At 44.5% G+C, this 20329-nt stretch overlaps 1 protein-coding gene across 2 annotated transcripts in view; it reads left to right on the top strand.

Annotated features, from left to right (window-relative positions):
* Nucleotides 1-20329, top strand: part of LOC126272465 (vesicular glutamate transporter 1-like) — a 155772-nt gene that overhangs the window by 71722 nt on the left and 63721 nt on the right. For both annotated transcript variants that reach the window (XM_049975343.1, XM_049975342.1), the window contains exons 4-5: nucleotides 11574-11807; nucleotides 15846-16020. In XM_049975343.1, the coding sequence (XP_049831300.1) occupies nucleotides 11574-11807; nucleotides 15846-16020 (409 nt within the window). The remainder of the gene's footprint in view (nucleotides 1-11573; nucleotides 11808-15845; nucleotides 16021-20329) is intronic.

The following is a 20329-nucleotide window of genomic DNA, read 5'->3' as shown; positions in this document are numbered from 1 at the left end:
TAATGCGCTCTGCGCGCCCCTACTTACCATCGATTCTGCCACTGGTTCAGTGGAATAAAAAGTACAATCTCTTCTACATATGACAATCGTTTCAGGTCATTTTTCATTAATTATATTACAAAATCTGGCTCCAAGTACAAGTGGACCCCTCACAAACTGTAGAACGATAACCAGTTGTCTAACAGACAAAATCATTCTACATTTTTTGATACTTATGTGGCATAGACAGTTTAAAAATACTCACTAATGTCCTGTGAAGAGCTTACCGGTGATTTAGTAACTTCTTAACTAAAGTATAGGGTCTAAAAGTTACTCTCTCAAATATTATACATAATTATTGTATATTTCATTTTATGAATATGAAAATACAGCTAGATGAATTATAGTAGAAACTTCTAAATTTAAGTAAAGATTTTTGCCGGCTGTAGATATCAACAGTAGTGTCCATTAGAGTTTATACGACGGAGCTAACAGAATAAAACGTTTTACAAGTTTTTTTTCTACTGTACACACCCAATATTGCGTAAATCTTTAACTATAGTCGGTGACTTGACGGACTGCATCCACTGGCTCTACGGCTGCTTTGGGGCGATTACGTAAATACCAGATCCGAATAACAGAGAAATTATGTGATGCTTTCTTTCATAAAACGAAAGACATACTTATCAAAGAATAGCAACGACGGCAGTCAGTTTGAACCTTACTGTCGCGACTTTATGTTACAAAGTTAAAGCTATTACTGCCCTCTGTCAGAAAATTTAAGTCTTTCGACCAGAATTCAACACTGCTGAAGTGCCTTCATCAGAAATTAAATATTCAAATTGGCCTATAACATAAATAGAAAAGTATGGGAACATTTTTTTATATAATAGTGTTAGTACTGACTAATAGTACAGGAAAGAAACAGTACTTACATGTCACGTATAAGATAAACATCAAGCGAGAAAGGCTGTAGTCACAAAAAATTAAAAAAAATAATAAATAGAAAGCGAGCCAATATGGGCTGCTCACACATATTAAAAAAATCACAGGCAGCAACAGACTGAGGCAGTTGCGTTAGCAATAGAGGCAGGTGAACATTACAGCAAGAGTGCCATCTAGTAGCCGTAAATATAAGTAGGCTACTTAACATTTAAATTGTAGACAGCTGAATGTTAAGATGAACAGTATTTGGTACGTGAACTAACAGGCAAAGTTTTATTTGACAGCAGCAGACACGTAATTTTTTGTTTATATAAAAACATATAAATACAGTTTGAAGACTGAAAAATGATTAACATTACAAAAAGAAACAGTATCTATATGCAACGTATGAAATAAATATTAAGCTAAAATCTATAGTCACAATTTTTAAAGTAGAATGCGTGAAAAGCAAGTCACCATGGGCTCCTCGCATATGTCGAGCTACAGGTAGCATCATAGCACCTTATAATAGCGATAAGATGGTTAGCGATATACTTGTTCATTCCTGGGATTGTGTTTTGACACATAAATTTGTTATATATCTTTGTTCTACAATTGGAGCCCTTGCACATTAAACAGTCGGTTCCAACTTTCTTATCATTGCTTACAATCACATTTATGTTTCTTTGGTAGTCTTATGTGTGCAAAAAGTCATGGTTTGATGTTAGATAGTCAAACATCTCCATTTTGTTAAAAAAAACGCAGCAAAGTCATTTATATCCAATTCCATCAAGTATAAGTCGCGTTTACGAAGACGTTGCAGTATTCCGGGCAGTACTTCCATTAGAACATCCATTTTAATGTTGGCTAAACCGAGTGAGGTGGCGCAGTGGTTAGCACACTGGACTCGCATTCGGGAGGACGACGGTTCAATCCCGCGTCCGGCCATCCTGATTCAGGTTTTCCGTGATTTCCCTAAATCGCTCCGGGCACATGTCGGGATGGTTCCTTTGAAAGGGCACGGCCGACTTCCTTCCCTGTCCTTCCCTAATCCTATGAGACCGATGACCTCGCTGTTTGGTCTCTTCCCCCAAACAATCCAATCCAACCCAATCCAATGTTGGCTAATTCCACTTTATGCGGTACAGCCACAGGATTTTTGTATTTCCTCAAAATGGTCTGCAACACTTCCTCGCCAGTTTTTCCAACATGCCTCTTGCTATTTCCACATGGGTGAAGAGGTAGTTTCCTCCAAGAACATATTCACAGATATGAACTTCAAGAATTTACCATGTGTACAGTTGTTAAATGTACCACCAATTTTCGTCTTTAATTTTTCTTGACCCTCCGCTTGCTCACACATCTCAATCACCATAATGTCACAAAATAGTTCTGTGTTGGGCGTAAGTACATTTAAATTTTTCTTGCTTAGGAGGATTCCATTTTCAGTATAATTTATGTTATCAATGTCAGTAACAATATTGTTTGTGTTCTCCAACAACCACCCTAAACCAAGGCATTTGTTAGTTGGTCTCATCTTCTTCCCTCTCATCTTCTTCTCTAACAGCTAAGGGATTTTTACCACTTTGGAGCAAAATAATTGGAGCATAATAATTGACATTTTATGCTACCATAAAAGACTGATCAGTTGTAGTTATCAAGCCTTGTTATATACTCTAAATATCCAAGATGTTGATGCTTCCAAATAAATGATCATGTTGTCACCAAATAAATTTATGCACCCGACTCCTAGTTCCGTGTATTTAAAACAGCCATTAAATGTGCAGGAAAAACGTATGGAAAAGCTATCTTTCTTTTTAAAAAAAATTCATTGTTCTTTAAATGAGTACTTTAATAAATGTGCAATCCTAAGTTTCCCCATATGTGTTTTTTTCTGGGTCAAAGAGTAGGAATATGCATAAAATACATTTGCTACACAAATATGATTATATCTCTCTGATCACAAAAAACATTTGTTCTTAGTACGTCGCAGGTTCGAATCCTGCCTCGGGCATGGATGTGTGTGATGTCCTTAGGTTAGTTAGGTTTAATTAGTTCTAAGTTCTAGGCGACTGATGACCTCAGAAGTTAAGTCGCATAGTGCTCAGAGCCATTTGTACCATTTTTCTTAGTACCAAAGGAAACAGCATTTCCACACCTAAGCAGTCTATATTTTTTTGTCCAAAAAGTCTTAGTTCTACTGAATCTGTACCGAAGTCGTCCACACATTATAATGATCCCCTATGTGTGAGTAAATTCCGATGTTATCATGCGTTGTCATAAGTTTCTTTTTTTTACTTTGGGTGTTCTATACAGTTAGTTTTGTGGGTGGGACATAATGATCACTTGGGAACGATGCCTGGAATTAAAAAGACTATGATTGATACTTTAATAGCTATATACCACTACATTACTACCATAAGTAGGTGTTTTGCTACATAGAATAAAGCTGTGCATACACAAGACACGTGTGGGTTGCTTGTCCACTACAGACATATGGCTACAGATTGCAAGAAATGTGTGTTAAGTCCATACTAGGACGAGGCAGAATATGGCACTACAAACAGTACTACAATAACAAAACATCACGTTTATTTGCGACTGTTTACAGGATAAAAATTTAACAGGCATCTTTTGGTCACTTGATTCTCTGTTCCAGTGATGTCTCTGATTCAAACACTTGCTAGCTGTTATAATATAGAATCAACTAATAGTTGTTTCAATATTAGCAGTGTCGTGCTACGTCCTTTATCCTAACAGCGAGTTTTCTGAGATCTGGGAGCTGAGCTTGGCGTGTGGCATCTTAAAAAGATGAACAGGGGGTTACATTGCATTCAGTGAGCAAAAACAAAAAAAAAAACAAAAAGACGACATCCTTTGGTGGCATCTGTAACATCATCCATGAGGAGACAGTGAGCCCTGGAGAGAGTTTGGTTCATGAAGGCTTGCTGGTGCCCTATTTAAATATGTCTTCCTTGGAGGAGATGTGATCGATGCATGCTGTGTGCAACTGACGAACGCATGGTCGATACCACAAGTACCATGTAACAATCATCAAAAACGTCGCAGATACGTAGAGCGGTGCAGTAGGTACCGCTTTCTTGTGGAAGCATACAACATAGTTGTCAAGCTACAATATAAATGGGGGTTATGTCAGTTAAATAATTAATGAACCCCGCTAAATTTCCTGTGAAGATGTTTTGGGATATAGAGTTGCAGTATGTGTACAAATCACAGGCAGGTTGATTATTGTTATAGGCAAGTACGATTATAGATCTCTGATCATGAATGAAAAGTTATATCCTCTCTCAAAGTAAAACTGTCTACAATTATTATTCAAAATGCATGATATTTTGAATACAAAACACACAAGGTGCTATTGTTGTAACTTAATTGTTATAAGGAGGTAAAAAATACTTGTGGATCGCATTAAGACACCAGTAATAATTGTGTGTTAAGTGACTGGTTGGTTGTGGCAGATAGGCATAGCAGCGACATGAATATAAATGACACCGTGAATAGCATCAGAAGCTCCAAAGGGTTGGTCGCAGATAATGCTGTTGTCTATAAGAAGACACCAGCACCAGAAGGCTGTTGAGAATCACAGAAAGGTCTGTAGACGATCTGTGGTTGGTACCGAGACATAGCGTTGACACTGAATGTAAGAACATTTATTTTGGTGGGCATAAATAGGACAGTAATTCCAGTACTGTACCATTACACCATTGGTGACAAATCGCCAGGAGCAGTAACCATTGCAAAATACCTGTAAATAACCACGTGGGGCGACCTAGAGTGGAATGAAAACGTAAAGCAAAGTGCAGGAAAGCCAGATGGCATACTCAGATTCATTGGAGGTATTTTAAGAAAATATAATTGAGAGGAGGAGGAAAACTGTACTGGAGTGGGAATAACAGGCCTGGAAGAAATGGTGCGGCAGTGACGGTGAATAAGAATGTACAAAGCTGTATTGAAAATGTGAGATGTATATCAGACAGGATCATAATCGTAAACCTGAGATTCCAAAAAGAAACACTAAAAGTAATCCAGATTTATGCACCTCAAGTGGGATGTAGCGAAGAAGAGAAGATGGACTTTGAAAATGTGTTAGAAAACCATATAGAGAGTGCCAATATAGTGATGGGAGATTTTAATGCACAGGTAGGCAAAGACAGAAAGGGATTTGAGCAAGTATTGGGATGTTTTGGATATGGAGGCAGAAATGAAGAAGGGGAAAGACTCCTGGATTTGTGCCAGAGGAATGGAATGAAAATAGCAGACAGCTGGTTTATGAAGAGAGAAAGTCGTGTTATCACCAGATACAGTTGGGATGGAAGAACGAAGAGTGTAATTGATTACATTCTAGTAGATAGGGAATGGGGAGAGAAAGTAACAAATGTGAAGGTAATTCCAAGTGTGAGTGCAGATGGAGACCATAGATTACTGGTGGGACAATGGAAAATGAATCAGTATGTGAAAAATAGAAAACAGAAGAAAGTGATGAGGGTATGGGATTGGAAATTGAAGGATAGTGAATGTGCTGAGAAGTACAGAGAATTAATAACACAAAAATTTCCAAAAGAAGTTTTCTGCGATGTAGGAAAAGAATGTAGTTTATTCAAAGAGTTTATTCTTGAAATATCAAACACTTCTCCTACCTTGGTTATGGAAGCAGCCACCATAGGAGCACCAACAATTTAGCTCCAGCATAACACACTCACAGCTACACAAAACACTTCTGACCCCAACTGACACTTGCAACATAATGTACAGGTGCCGATCGTGGTCAAATACAATAGCACAGCCTGCGGGCTTGACAGGCGCCTGCATTTATGTTCAAGCATCCATTTCTCACGGTGTTTCCATTGTATATTTAAAAGAAACAGCGGTGGTTCCAGTAATGACCCCTGAGGCACCTCCGCTTAGTCCGCTGAAGTAACCACAAAGGTTAGCGGGTCAAATATTTTCTTTTTATTTGACGCTGCAATCAAAAAATATGCTAAGGAACTTAATATTCGTTTGCAACGCACAGGCAAAGTTATTTAAAGTTCAAAATGCGTTTAGGGAAGAAAGATCTTGTTGAAATAGCACACACCCAATAAATAGAGTATTGGAGAAAGGCGTTCTCAAGATAGATACGAAGATATTATATAAAGTTTTATAGAGACTTGGATACCAAAAACGTTTTATATCAACAATAAAGAGCATGTATTTGAAGAGACAGGTAGCTCTGCAAAGAGGAAGAGATTGTCAGGTACTAATTATACATCAAGGAATATGGCAAGGACATAGCCCTTCTACGAAACAGTTTGATACGCGGCAACGTATACTCCCAACACAAGGCATTAACGTAGGGCTAAGCGAATTTATTAATACGCTGCTATTTGCTTACAGATAAAACACTAGACGGGTTGCAAAGAGCATTATGTAGTTTGCAGCTGCGCACAACTCTATATAATCGAAGTATTCCCACAAAAGCTGCGGAACCTTTCTTCCAGCACTGCTTTTACGGTTCCCCTCAATGCAAAGTGGCGAGAAGCCACCGTCGAGATGGTCACTATGTCTGCATTGACGCCTTTGCACAAGCAGGCCAAGGCAACGTGTCGACTCTCTGTAGATCATGTTAGGTTACAACAGTGGTATGTGGACGAGCATTACTCTGTTGGAAAACACCACCGAGAATGTTGTTCATGAATAGCAGCACAACAAGTCGAATCACCAGATTGACGTAAAAATTTGCAGTCAGAGCACGAAGGATGGCTGTGAGGGTGCTCCTGCTGCCATACAAAATCGCATCCCAGGCGATAACTCCTTGTGTAGATCCAACGTGCCTAGCACGGAGACTGGGTGATTGCTGACCTTCAACTGGCCTTCGTTTAAACAACACAATGGCCATCGCTAGCACCGAGCTAGAACCAGGTTTCTGAGGTGTATGATTTCTTTGCTCGCCTACGAAATTCTGAAAGGTGTGGATATCGAAATTCTGAAAGATGTGGTTATCGTTATTATCCCTTAAGGAAGGGAAAGTATCTTCTATTGTGGTACACACACGAATGAATATTTGTGTTCAATGTGATTTGAAGTTATTAGCAGACAGCGATTCTTGTGTAAGAGTTTGTAGAGTTGAAGATCACGTGATCAGAGCACGTTTTCCGAAAGGTAAACTTTTGGCAAAGAAGTTGTCGAGGCATTTGTGTAGTAAGAAAATTGTGTTTGAAATTTGTGTTTAGAATGAGTAAGTTTTTTGAAGATCTTATTGACTGTGCTAAGATACGTGCAATGGTTTCAGATAATATGCCAGAGGATGTTTGCCCCATCCATTTTATCTGGTCAATTTAGTGTTAATGAAAGTGGACGTGTTAATTATGCTGCTCATGGTAGCCAAGTGTCTAATTGCCAGTGCTGCCGCTCTTTGCCTGTGTCTGAGAGTTATGTCTGAGTGTGGTCAGAGGTTTGTTACTGGTTCCAATGTTGGCACGCCTGCTCCGTCACGTGGTCAGCCGGAGCATGGCGGGAGCGCGCAACTGGCGGTGGCCTTGGCTGCCGGACCTCCATCCTGTCCACCGACGAGCAGTAACCGATTTGTAACAGTTCGCTGTATCACTGTGTTGCAACTACTACTCGGATTGGTGCTGCAGATGCAGTACGATGCGCCAGAGCTATACCCCAAACACGATGAGCTTCCCACCCGGCGTTTCCATGTGGCTGTCGGTCTTCTTGCGACTGTACATTCTCGTGACCACTGCTGCCAGGAGTCATGTACAGTGGCTACATTCGTGCCAAGTCTTTCTGCGGTATCACAGAAGGCTTGTCGTTGCCCTATTACACGACCTCGTTCAAACTCAATGAGGTGTTGATAACGGCGCCTTTGCTGTCTTAAAGGCATTCTTGACTAGTCAATTCACCATGTTCCATATCAAAGGTAACAAACGCTCACGACCATTACAGCATATATTTAAAGCACACATGGTTTGCATCCTCATAGCGGCGCCACTAGCACCACTCTTATGCGCCTTGTGCGAAATCTGAATAGATATCCTCTTTCACGTGTAGAAATATGCCTATCATTTTTTGTTTACATCGCACAACTTTCTGGTACCACGCGCCGTGGAATTTGAATCCGCGCCAGACGTCATGGACGTCGATGACCCATAGAAGTCACTGCACCTTAAGTTGTGGCGGCACGTGGCACCTGGCCCGCTTTTAGTGTGGGGGCGCCACAGTGGAAAACGTGGTCCCAGCGGCCAATACCGCCGGCCACTCGCACATCTAGTCTATCTGAGGTCTTCTCCATTCCTGACGGTCCCCATTTTGATTACTCCCTCTTCCCCACTGCCCTTGACCGCACTAACACCTCTATCCCCCACTCGCCTCTAGCTTCCAGTACTTGGATCGGTTACCCCCCCACAGACATCAACACTCCCATCACCACACAAGATATCACACTCGACCTCTGCTCCAAATGCAACACCGCCCTTGGTCATGATGGCGTCAGCTACCATCACCACAAGGAATCCCCTCCATCCTTCCTGTCTGTCCTTGCTACCCTGTACAATGTCCTCCTCTCCACTGGATTTTACCCGAACCTTTCCCTTACCCAATGTGGCTTCCAGCCTTCCTTCTCCGCCAATGACCAGCTTCTTAACCTTACCAATCTTCTTTCCCTCCAACTTAACTCCCATTGCTCCACTACCTTTGTTTCCCTTGATCTCCAGAACGCCTATGACTGTGTCTGGCATCCAGGGCTCCTCTTCAAACTCCAGACCTATGCTCTCCCCATCAACTTCGTCCGCCTCATTGCTTCCTTCCTCTCCCATCGTCCCTCCTATTTGACTATCCAGAATTCCAACTCCCATACTTTCTACCCCTCTGCCGGCGCGCCCCAACGTTCTGTCCTTTCCCCTATCCTCTATCTCCTGTACAGGAGATATGCCCAAACCTCCCCCTCCTGTTCATCTTCTCCAGTTCGCTCATGACACCGCCTTCCTAGCCCTTTATCCTACCCTTCAACGGTCCCAATGTACCCTCCAAACCCACCTTGACCAATTCACCACTTGGTGCAACCAGTGGCTCCTCCATGTTAATCCCTCCAAGACCCAGGCGATCATCATAGGCCACACCACCCACTCCTTCTGTGTCCATGATTTCTACCTCACCATTTATGGGCGTCCTATCCACCTCACTCCTACCCTCAAATACCTTGGCCTCGCACACGACAGCCACCTCACCTGGACTCCCCATCTCCTTACCACAAAGCTCACAACCGCCTCCACCTCCTGAAACTCCTGTCCGGCAAGATGTGGGGTCTGCATCCTTCCACCACCCTTCACACCTACAAATTCTTGATCCACCCCATCCTTTGTTATGCCGGCGTCGCTTGGATTTCCGCCCCTCCCCTGTTCTATAAAGCCCTCCAAATCCTTGAACACCATGTGCTCCACCTCGCCTTCCACATCCGCCTTCCGTCCCCCACGTGCATCCTATACAACCTCATCCCCTTCCCCCACCTTCTCCTTTTCCTTGAAGACATCCACACACTATATATGATCCCCCTCACCCCCTGGTGTCTCCCTTCCTCTCCACCCCCAACCAGTTGCCGCGCCTTTACCATTGTGTCCCACCCTCCCTCCATCTCTTTTCCCAACACAACTTCCACCGTCTACTCCTCCCGGATGATGAGCTTCTCACTGACATCTGTCCTTCCTAACAACTCTAACCCCATCTTCCGTCCTCCTCCTCGGGGCTCCTTCTCCTCCCCCTCCCTCCTCCTGAGCGGCTTCCCCCTCCTACTCCCCCTCCATCTCTTGTGCCTCCTTTCAGTGTCTCTGCACTGCCCTGTCTTCCCTCTTCCTCTCCTGCCCCATGTGTCTACTGCCTCTTCGTGAACCCACTCATGCCCCCCCTCTCTTCATCCTGCCGCTTCCCCAGCTGCCCCATGCTCTCCCCTCTTTTGCCATCCTCTCTGACCTTTCCCTAGGCAGGTCTCACCTGGCAGTTTTATTCTTCGTCATGTGTACTCCAAGTGAGTTTTAAGTATGTTGTTCCGAAGTGTTTTTAATTCTGTGACCGACCTTTAACCTGTGCATGCGCATTCAGTGTTCCCCTTTCTTATGTCCTTATGTATGTATCATTTTATTCTTTTTTTATTTGTCATGTCACTCGGCTGAAGAGTGGCGGATTCTGCCGCTGACAGCCCTCCTCTGCCCATATGGGGCAGGGTAATGAAATCACAATAAAGAAAAAAAAAGCACATCTAGTCTCCCCTTACCTTTTTCAAATCCCTTCAGATCCTAGAATGCGATGCTCTTCTCCTCACCTATCGCATCCATCTCCCCTCCCCAATGCGGATACTGTATGTCCTTATTCCGTTCCTCCACCTCCTCCTTTCCTCGAATGGATATGGATCCTCTACACCTCCCGTAAAATCGATCCTCTTCTCCCACTTGTCTCTCCTATCCTCTCCTGCCCCCATCCGCTGCCGTGCCTGTATTCCCCCGTCCCACCTGCTCTCCATCTCTCCACTCTCCTTACCCTCTCCCAAGGTGGCTTCCACCAGCTCCCTGTCCCTGATGATGCCCTCCTCCCCCCCATTTACCCCTCCTACCAACGTTGATACTCCCCTCCCACTTCCTGTGTTCCTTCCTATGGGCACCCTCTCTCCCTTCTCTTCCCCTCTCCCCCCCCTCTCTCCCCCCTTCTCCCCTGGGGTTCCCCTACCCCCATACCTTTATTACTCCCCCCATCTCCTCTGCCCTTGGCATCTTTGCTCTCCCCTCTCCTTCCCCCACCACCTTCTTCCCCACTTGGCAGGTCCCCAGACTCGCACACATAAAGTGGACATTGGGGTGTCGGAGATCATCACCATCATTTTAGTGTGTGTGCCGTCGTGTTCGTGCCTCAGTGTTTTTTGCAGCTCACGCTCCATCGTTCACGTGTCGTCTTCATCATCAGTGTTGGTGTGTAGTGCCAACTGTTTCTTTAGGTGTCTTTGCGTGTGAACAGCTATGTGTTATTTGTTTCTGTCTCTACTGTTTTTTGCCCCTCACTTTATTCTCTGTGTCTCCATTGCATTTTTCTCTGTAAAACTTGTGCCTGAAGAGCAGCGTAGTGTGCTGCTGCCAGTCCACCTTATTGTAAGGTGTCAAATAACAATAACGAAAAAAAAAGTACATCAGTCTGTCTTACCTCGCTTATGTCGGTTTGCACCTCGCTTGCGCTAAACTGCTTTCTTCCTGGTTCTTGTGCGAGTTTGTTTCCTCGTGTCTCTGTTGTTCGGTCTTGTTGTATTCGTTCTGTCCTACGTTGGTCGTGTCCATCCTTTTCCGTTGAGTTGTTGTTCGCGCGCCTACGTCAGTGCTACCCCGCGACCGTCCTGATCGCACTTACAACAAACTGCTCCTTGATGTCACTATTTTCTTTCGGTCACTACATTTCCCTCCCCATGCCACGACAAGGACGTCAAGTGCCACTATGCACACCACGGCCACTTTCCCCATCTTTCCTCTATACGAAAAACTGTCTGTAGTATAGGTCTATAAAGCAGCCCATTTCATCTTTTCCAGCTCCATTTTGCCGAGACTGTTACAATTCCTGTTGTATGACGGTTACGCGCTGTGCAGACGTGAGAGCAGAGCCGGCAGTCTTGACGCGCTGGTGTTGCCGCCTTGCAGGGGCAGGAGCACGCTTGGGGCCCGCGGCTGCAGGGCCTCGTGCTGAGCTCCTACTTCTACGGCTACGTCACGACGCAGGTGGTGGGCGGCTGGCTGGCGCTGCGCGTGGGCGGGCACCTGCTGTTCGGGCTGGGCATCGCCATCGCCGCCGCGCTCACCCTGCTCACGCCCTGGCTCGTCGGGCTCGGCGTCTACGTCTTCGTCGCCCTCAGGGTCATCGAGGGCATCGTCGAGGTGCGTTAACTCTTTGGAGGGCGGCGAAAGAACATCGCTGTTTTATCGTCCTATCGGTGACGATGCCATTAGAAACGGAGTACTAGCGCAAAGTGGGAAACGAAAGGAGCCGTGTCCTCTCCAAAGGAACCACATGGCATTTGCCTTAAGGGGGGCTAGGACGTCAAACGGGCCGACTTGGAGCAGGAGAGGCACCACAGGACATTTTAATTTCCATTGTCTCTACTTTTACAAATAAGTTTATAAAAGAATGAGATTTTCACTCTGCAGCGGAGTGTGCGCTGATATGAAACTTCCACCGAGCGAGTTGGCGCAGTGGTTAGCACACTGGACTCGCATTCGGGAGGACGACGGTTCAATCCCGTCTCCGGCCATCCTGATTTAGGTTTTCCGGGATTTCCCAAAATCGTTTCACGCAAATGCCGGGATGGTTCCTTTGAAAGGGCACGGCCGATTTCCTTCCCAATCCTTCCCTAACCCAAGCTTGCGCTCCGTCTCTAATCATCTCGTTGTCGACGGGACGTTAAACACTAACCACAACAACAATGAAACTTCCTGGCAGATTAAAACTGTGTGCCCGGCTGAGACTCGAAGTCGGGACCTTTGTCTTTCGCGGGCAAGTTTGGAAGGTAGGAGACGAGGTACTGGCAGAAGTAGGGCTGTGAGCACGGGCCGTGAGTCGTGCTTGGGTGGCTCAGTTGGTAGAGCACTTACGCGCGGAAGGCAAAGGTCCCGAGTTCGAGTCTCGGCCCGGCACACAGTTTTAATCTGCCAGTAAGTTTCAAATTTATAAAACTTCGTCTGCATGACCAGCAAGGATTCAGGATTCACACTCATACAGTGGAAGTTCACACACATGATAAAATAATTTTTTTTCTTATATGTGAAATTTCATCATTTTTTGAGTTACTGTTGGGAGAATTTGATGCTATAGGTACACTTTTCTTCATAAGTAGGAGAGACTCTTCGATGAATTTTGCACAGCATACAAACCATACTTAAAGGTGAATAAAACTCTATAATTTATTTAATTTATGAAAAAATGAATAAGCTGTTACATTTTAAATTTCATGTTTAGAAAAAACTCAAATTTTATAGTTAATTATCTCAATTTTTACCACAGTTTTTAACAGATTTGGAAAATTCTAGAGTTTCATACACCTGTAACTATGGTTCGTTCGTATGCTGTGCAAGATTCATCGAAAAATCTCTCCTAGTTGTGAAGAAAAGTGTACCTATAGGAACAAATGCAGCCAATAATAAGTGAAAAACTGATGAAATTTCAGATATAAAACAAAAAAATTATTTTGTTACGTTTTTGAACTTCCACTGCTATGGGTGTGAATCCCGAATCCTTCCTGGTCATGCTGAAAAACGTTTATAAATTTACTTGTAAAAGTATAGACAGTGGAAATTAAAATGTCCTGTAGCGCCTTTCCTGCTCCAAGTCAGCCCGTTTGACGTGCTACCTCCCTTACGCAATTCAGGAAAATTTCGGAGAACCTAGTTCTGGACAGACTGGTTGATTCTTGAACCATCTTCCTACCGAATGAGAAACCAGTCTCTTACATTGTACTACTTTACTCAGCAACACCTTCTCAGATGGAGGCACCATCGTAAAATATCTCTACGACCACTAATTTAACGCATAGTTGTACTGTTACCTTCAGCATCGCGATAGCCCGTGATGTTTGTAGTGCACACGGAAGTGAAGGAATTGCCTGGAACTGCCATGACGAGTGTATCGGTCCGCCATTCCTTGTTGATACCAATCTCTTGTTAGCTCTGCTACGATATACATTATTTGGTCAGAAGCAACAGGACATTCGTTCATGAGCATCAGTATGGTGTGTGTACACCTTTCTCCTTATTGTCCGGTTGAACTCTGCTGGTTACACTTTCAGTGACTTGTCTGAATGTTACTGGAGGGATAGCCGCCTATTCTTCGATTGAAACGACCAGTTTGCTGTTCCCAGTCACTGGTAAGAGTAAACTTGTTGTTTCAATCAATGTCAATAACAGTCACAGTAATGCATAACCTAAAATCTTCGCATTGAAAGCATGTTCGTCCTCAAAAGCTAAAACCAAAGAAGAAAGTTTTAAAATTTTATTTTTGTGGGGGATCACAACCTCAGAGTGTTTTGAGAACAAAAACGTAGCCCAAGTAGGCTGTATTCCTTTTCAGGTTACCTTACATTCAGAGGGCTGTTGGACGTAGCGATTGTTATATTGACTTGTAAATAACAGATCTGAGCTACGGTTGTCCTTTTTAAATTTCATTGGCAGATCTCAATGCACTATCATTTTTTATCAATGAATGTAATGCCTGTTGGTCGGACTTCATCCACAGTTCAATGAACTATGGATGAAGCGCGACCAACAGGCATTACATGCATCGATCAAAAATCTCCAGGTCGGATGTCAGTTTACGAGATCGGAGCCGCTACTTCTCAGGCTTTACATGCATTGATCAAAAATGATAGTGCATTGAGAATGGCTAGTTTCTAGCTGAAATCTAGATCCGCCAATAAAATTTGAAAAGAACGACTGTAGCTGAAATCTATTATTTACAAGTGTATTCCTTTTGTTATCTGCGCGATCGGCCACTCTCAACCTTTGGTCATTTTCAAGCACCCATAATACGTCCAAAAATGGTTTATACATTGTCTACAAACTTTCACACATACGATTATTTTATAACAGAAGTTACTTAGGTATCTTAAGCTTCTACCTTCATTTTCCACTGCAATACTAAACTAAAACTAAACTCAGTCCGAACAGGCCTTGGAAGGCCCAACGGTACCGGTCGGCCGCCGTGTCATCCTCAGCCCACAGGCGTCACTGGTTGCGGATATGGAGGGTATGTGGTCAGCACACCGGTCTTCCTGCCGTATGTCAGTTTACGAGACCGGAGCCGCTACTTCTCAATCAAGTAGCTCCTCAGTTTGCCTCACAAGGGGTGAGAGCATCCCGCTTGCTAACAGCGCTCGACAGACCGGATGGTCACTCATCCAAGTGCTAGCCTAGCCTGACAGCGCTTAATTCCAGTGATCTGACGGAAACCGGTATTACTACTGCGGCAAGGCCGTTGGCTTCTTTGTAATACGTCGATAGTATATGTGGACAGGAATACGTCCTATTTCAGCGCATATGTGGCACAAAAACAATACAATATTGTACATGGTTGCGTCTATTAGCCGACACAAACAGAAAGACGCCATCTAATAGTATAGGCGCAGCTGTTATAACACAAGAGGTTTAGGAACCTGTCTGTGGATGCTCGATAACGTTAAGTAAACTACTGGCGCCATATTCACTGGCATATTATGTTCTTATTCTCACACTATCTTCAGATAGTGATGTTGGACGATGACTTTATCCTTGATGGGGCATATGTTGTGCATGGACTACTCAGTTTGTATATTTTGCTTATTTTTTTCATACTTCCACACAACTTCTTCCTGTTTTCTCGATTGATTTGTCTTCAGTTTTTCAAGGCCTATCCACTGTGCCAACTTATAACTAAATCCTAGGAGGGTGCGATGGGGAGGATCCCTTGTAAGGTGCATATCAGCTCGATTGCTGTCAACACGGCCGATTTCGTTCCCCATCCATGTCATAACTAATCCCGCATCTCTAAACATTACATCTAGCACGGGATATCAAATCCTAATCTTTGTTCCTCCCTGTTACGATCAATATGATAAATATCTGTGGACCGAACATTGACCCCTGTGGAACTCAATATTTTTATAACTTTTTGCCGCGGGGGATTAGCCGAGCGGTCTGGGGCGCTGCAGTCATGGACTGTACGGCTGGTCCCAGCGGAGGTGCGAGTCCTTCCTCGGTCATGAGTGTGTGTGTTTGTCCTTACGATACTTTAGGTTGAGTAGTGTGCAAGCTTAGGGACTGATGACCTTGGCAGTTAAGTCCCATAAGATTTCACACACATTTGAACATTTTTTTAGAACTTTATTCCCTAAGGCGTACGGTGCTTACGTAGTCTCGTGTGCAGCAGTGTTCTGTGGCCGTTTGCAGGGCGTGTCGTACCCGGCGATGCACGACGTGTGGGGGCGGTGGACGCCACCGGGTGAGCGCAACCGCCTGGCCACGCTCGGCTACTCGGGCAGCTACGTGGGCACTGTGGTCGCCATGACCGCCTCCGGGTTCCTCGCGACGCGCGCCGGCTGGCCCGCCATCTTCTACGTCTTCGGTGAGGGCCTACAGCACCTGCAAATTACCCGTCACCTACGTCGGGGAGTTCTGTAGCAGCACAACGCAACCTAGCCACTCAGAAGAAAACACTGTTGGTTGTACAGTTTTCAATTTATTAGTTATTGGCCAATTTTTTCTGTACAGTCATTATCAGGCAACGTACAGACTGCTTGACAATGACTATGCAGTCGAAACTGAGCGATAACTACACTACTGGCCATTAAAATTGCTACACCACGAAGATGACGTGCTGCATACGCGAAATTTAACCGACAGGAAGAAGATGCAGTGATATACAAATAATTACCTTTTCAGAGCATTCACACAAGGTTGGCGCCGCTGGCGACACCTTCAGTGTGCTGACATGAGGAAAGTTTCCAACCGATTTCTCATACACAAACAGCAGTTGACCGGCGTTCCCTGGGGAAACGTTGTTGTGGTGCCTCGTGTAAGGAGGAAAAATGCGTACCATCACGTTTCTGACTTTGATAAAGGTCGGATTGTAGCCTATCGTGATTGTGGTTCATCGTATCGCGACATTGCTGCTTGCGTTGGTCGAGATCCAATGACTGTTAGCAGAATATGGAATCGGTGGGTTCAGGAGGGTAATACGGAACATCGTGCTGGATCCCAACGGCCTCGTATCACTAGCAGTCGAGATGACAGGCATCTTATCCGCATAGCTGTAACGGATCGTGCAGCCATGTCTCGATCCCTGAGTCAACAGATGGGGAAGTTTGCAAGACAACAACCATCTGCACGAACAGTTCAACGACGTTTGCAGCAGCATGGACTATCAGCTCGGAGACCATGGCTACGGTTACCCTTGACGCTGCATCACAGACAGGAGCGCCTGCGATGGCGTACTCAACGACGAACCTGGGTGCGCGAATGGCAAAGCGTCATTTTTTCGAATGAATCCAGGTTCTGTTTACAGCATCATGATGGTCGCAACCGTGTTTGGCGACATCGCAGGGAACGCGCATTGGAAGCGTGTATTCGTCATCGCCATACTGGCGTATCTCCCGGCGTGGTGGTATGGGGTACCCTTGGTTACACATCTCGGTCACCTCTTGTTCACATTGACGGCCCTTTGAATGGTGGACGTTACATTTCAGATGTGCTACGACGCGTGGCTCTACCCTTCATTCGATGCGTGCGAAACCCTACATTTCAGCAGGATATTGCACGACCGCATGTTGCAGGTCCTGTACGGGCCATTCTGGTTACAGAAAATGTTCGACTGCTGCCCTGGCAACACATTCTCCAGATCTCTCACCAACTGAAAACGTCTGGTCAATGGTAGCTGAGCAACTGGATCGTCACATTAAGCCAGTCACTACCCTTGATGAACTATGGTATCGTCTTGAAGCTGCATTGGCAGCTGTACCTGTACACGGCATCCAAGCTCTGTTTGACTCAATGCCCAGGCGTATCAAGGCCGTTATTAAGGCCTGAGGTGGTTGTTCTGGGTACTGATTTCTCGGGATCTATGCACCCAGATTGCGTGAAAATGTAATCACATGTCAGATCTAGTACAATATATTTGTCCAATGAATATCCGTTTGTCAACTGCATATCTTCTTGGTGTATCAATTTTAATGACCAGTAGTGTAATAAACTGAGAACTGTACAGCCCATAAAGGACAATATTTTATTTTGAAAAATGTTTTCGTTTGAAAGCAAAATTCAGTAGTGCCTGAAATAATTTATTTTTCTGCTAGCTTTATACCCAGTGAAGTATAAACTCCCTGCAAAAGACAGGGAAGAGTAAAAGAATTGGAGGGAACGCAAAGAATGAATCTTAACAAACTCTGCATAAAAAGGCTGTAGCTTAGTGGCTGTGTGGTCTAAGTTGGACAAGTGTCAAATTTCAAAGTCATAGCTTCAGTGTCCAATTTATTTATCCGTCAGATTCCGTGGGATCATGCGAGTCATACTACATGGACATGGAACTTGTCAGTAGATGGATTACAGAATGCCGATTTGAAAATTTGTAAACAAAAAAGTTAAAGACTCAAGAAAACACGAAAAAAATTGCGGGAGTGTATACGAATAAATAACACATACAGAGAAAACTGTTCAACTACTGGGAGAAACTCGTGTACAATGTAGAAGAAGTATGCCACAAGAAAACTTTTCTGTTCTGATGTATACGTGTACACTGAAGCGGCGAACGAAAGTTTGCACCAACGCCAGGATTTCAACGAAGGTCCCCTGCTCATTAGGCAGGTGCAATAACCACTACACCACCCTGGCACAGAGGCTTTGCACAACCCCGGACTGTCCTAGCACGCCTCTCTCCTCAATCGAAATTGCCATTCACTTCTCATCCCACTTGGTACTCACCCTAAACTAGAACAGCATTACAGAGGTTCTCCAACTGTATTCGAACAGCACCTCAGCATCGAAAACAATAGTAGATTGTGTCTAAAACCCAGGCCTAGGTGCTTTAATCAAGTGAAACTATATGTTTGCTGAGGGCACTTCAAGTCTCAAGCACCTATCACGTACAGGGTGACAATTATTGAACCATATGAAATAAAAAGGTCCCCCGTCAGGGTAGCCAAGAGAACTAACGCGCTGCTTCCTGGACTCTGGTAGGCGCACTGGCCCAGGATCGAATCCGCCCGGCGGATTAACGACGAGGGCCGGTGTGCCGGCCAGCCTAGAAGTAGTTTTTAGGCGGCTTTCCACATCCCGCTAGGTGAATACCGGGCTGGTCCCCATGTTCCGTCTGTTACACGCGTCTCCGACATTTGAAACATGTGCGCACTATTTGACGATTTACACTCGATGCAGACAGCTGGGGTACACTGATTCCATCCCTGGGGTTACAGCATGCGGCAGGAAGGTCATCCGGCCACCTCTAAAACTAACCTTGCCAAATCCATTCTAACCACGCCGACCCTGCGATCACTGCGGGACTATGGCGTAAGCGAAAGAAAGAAAGAAGAAAGAAATGAGCCGGCTGCGATGTTCTCGCGGTTAAGGCGCTCAGTCCGGAACCGCGCGACTGCTACGGTCGAAGGTTCGAATCCTGCCTCGGGCATGGATGTGTGTGATGTCGTTAGGTTTAAGTATTTCTAAGTTCTAGGGGCTTATGACCACAGTCCAATAGTGCTCAGAGAAATTTGAACCAAGAAAGAAACGAAATAATAACGCCATAGCTTCTGAACGCTTTTGCTTCAGGGCGTTCAAACTTCCCGGTTGGCCGTGGGGCATAACGGGAATTAGTATGCGCATGATCGGTTTGGTTTAACGACAAATTCCACTTTCGTTTGGATGGGTTCGTCCATAAGCAAAATTGTCGCATTTGGGGGACTGAGAATCGGATTTTGCGATCGAGAAGTCGCTTCACCCTCAACGGGTGAGTGTGTGGCGTGTAATGTCCAGTCACGAAATAATCGGCGCTATATTCCTTGATGGCACGAAAGGTACATGAATGTTTTGGGAGTTGATTCCTTCTCCATTATCCAAACTGATCATGATTCCGTCAAGATGTGGTTCATGTAAGACGAAGCTTGACGCCATCGAAGAAGGAGAGCGTTTGATGTCCTGGAGGAGCACTTTTGGGACCGCATTTCGGCTCTGGGGTACCCAGAGGCCACTGGCATTGCCTTCGACTGGCCACCGTATGCTCCGGATCTTAACACAAGCGACTCCTTTTTGTAGCGCTAAACTGAAAACAAGGTGTACAGCATTAACCCCAAAACCATTGCTGAGTTGAAAGCAGCCATTCAGGAGGTCATCGACATTATCGATGTTCCTACACTTCAGCGGGTCACGCAGTATTTCGCTATTCGTCTGCGTCTCATCATCGCCAATGATAACGAACATGTCATAACCTAAATACGAATATGTGTAGTGACGTTTACACGTTGAATAAAGTGTGTGAGCGCCCTACTTTGGAACTAATTTACGTTTCTTTTCATGTAGTTCAGTAATTGTCACACTATATATATATATATATTTATATATATAAGAAAAATTTGGAGTAGGTATTAAAATTCATGGAGACGAAGTAAAAACTTTGAGGTTCGCCGATGAGATTGTAATTCTGTCAGAGACGGCAAAGGACTTGGAAGAGCAGTTGAACGGAATGGAGAGTGTCTTGAAAGGAGGATATAAGAGGAACATCAACAAAAGCACAACGAGGATAATGGAATGTAGTCAAATTAAATCGGGTGATGCTGAGAGAATTAGATTAGGAAATGAGACACTTAAAGTAGTAAAGGAGTTTTGCTATTTAGGAAGTAAAATAACTGATGATGGTCTAAGTAGAGAGGATATAAAATGTAGACTGG

The sequence above is a fragment of the Schistocerca gregaria genome, chromosome 5 (assembly GCF_023897955.1).
Source record: "Schistocerca gregaria isolate iqSchGreg1 chromosome 5, iqSchGreg1.2, whole genome shotgun sequence".
NCBI classification, from domain to species: Eukaryota; Metazoa; Arthropoda; class Insecta; order Orthoptera; family Acrididae; genus Schistocerca; species Schistocerca gregaria.
Note: the sequence above shows the minus strand (reverse complement) of the source record. Positions and strands in the feature narration are given on the sequence as shown.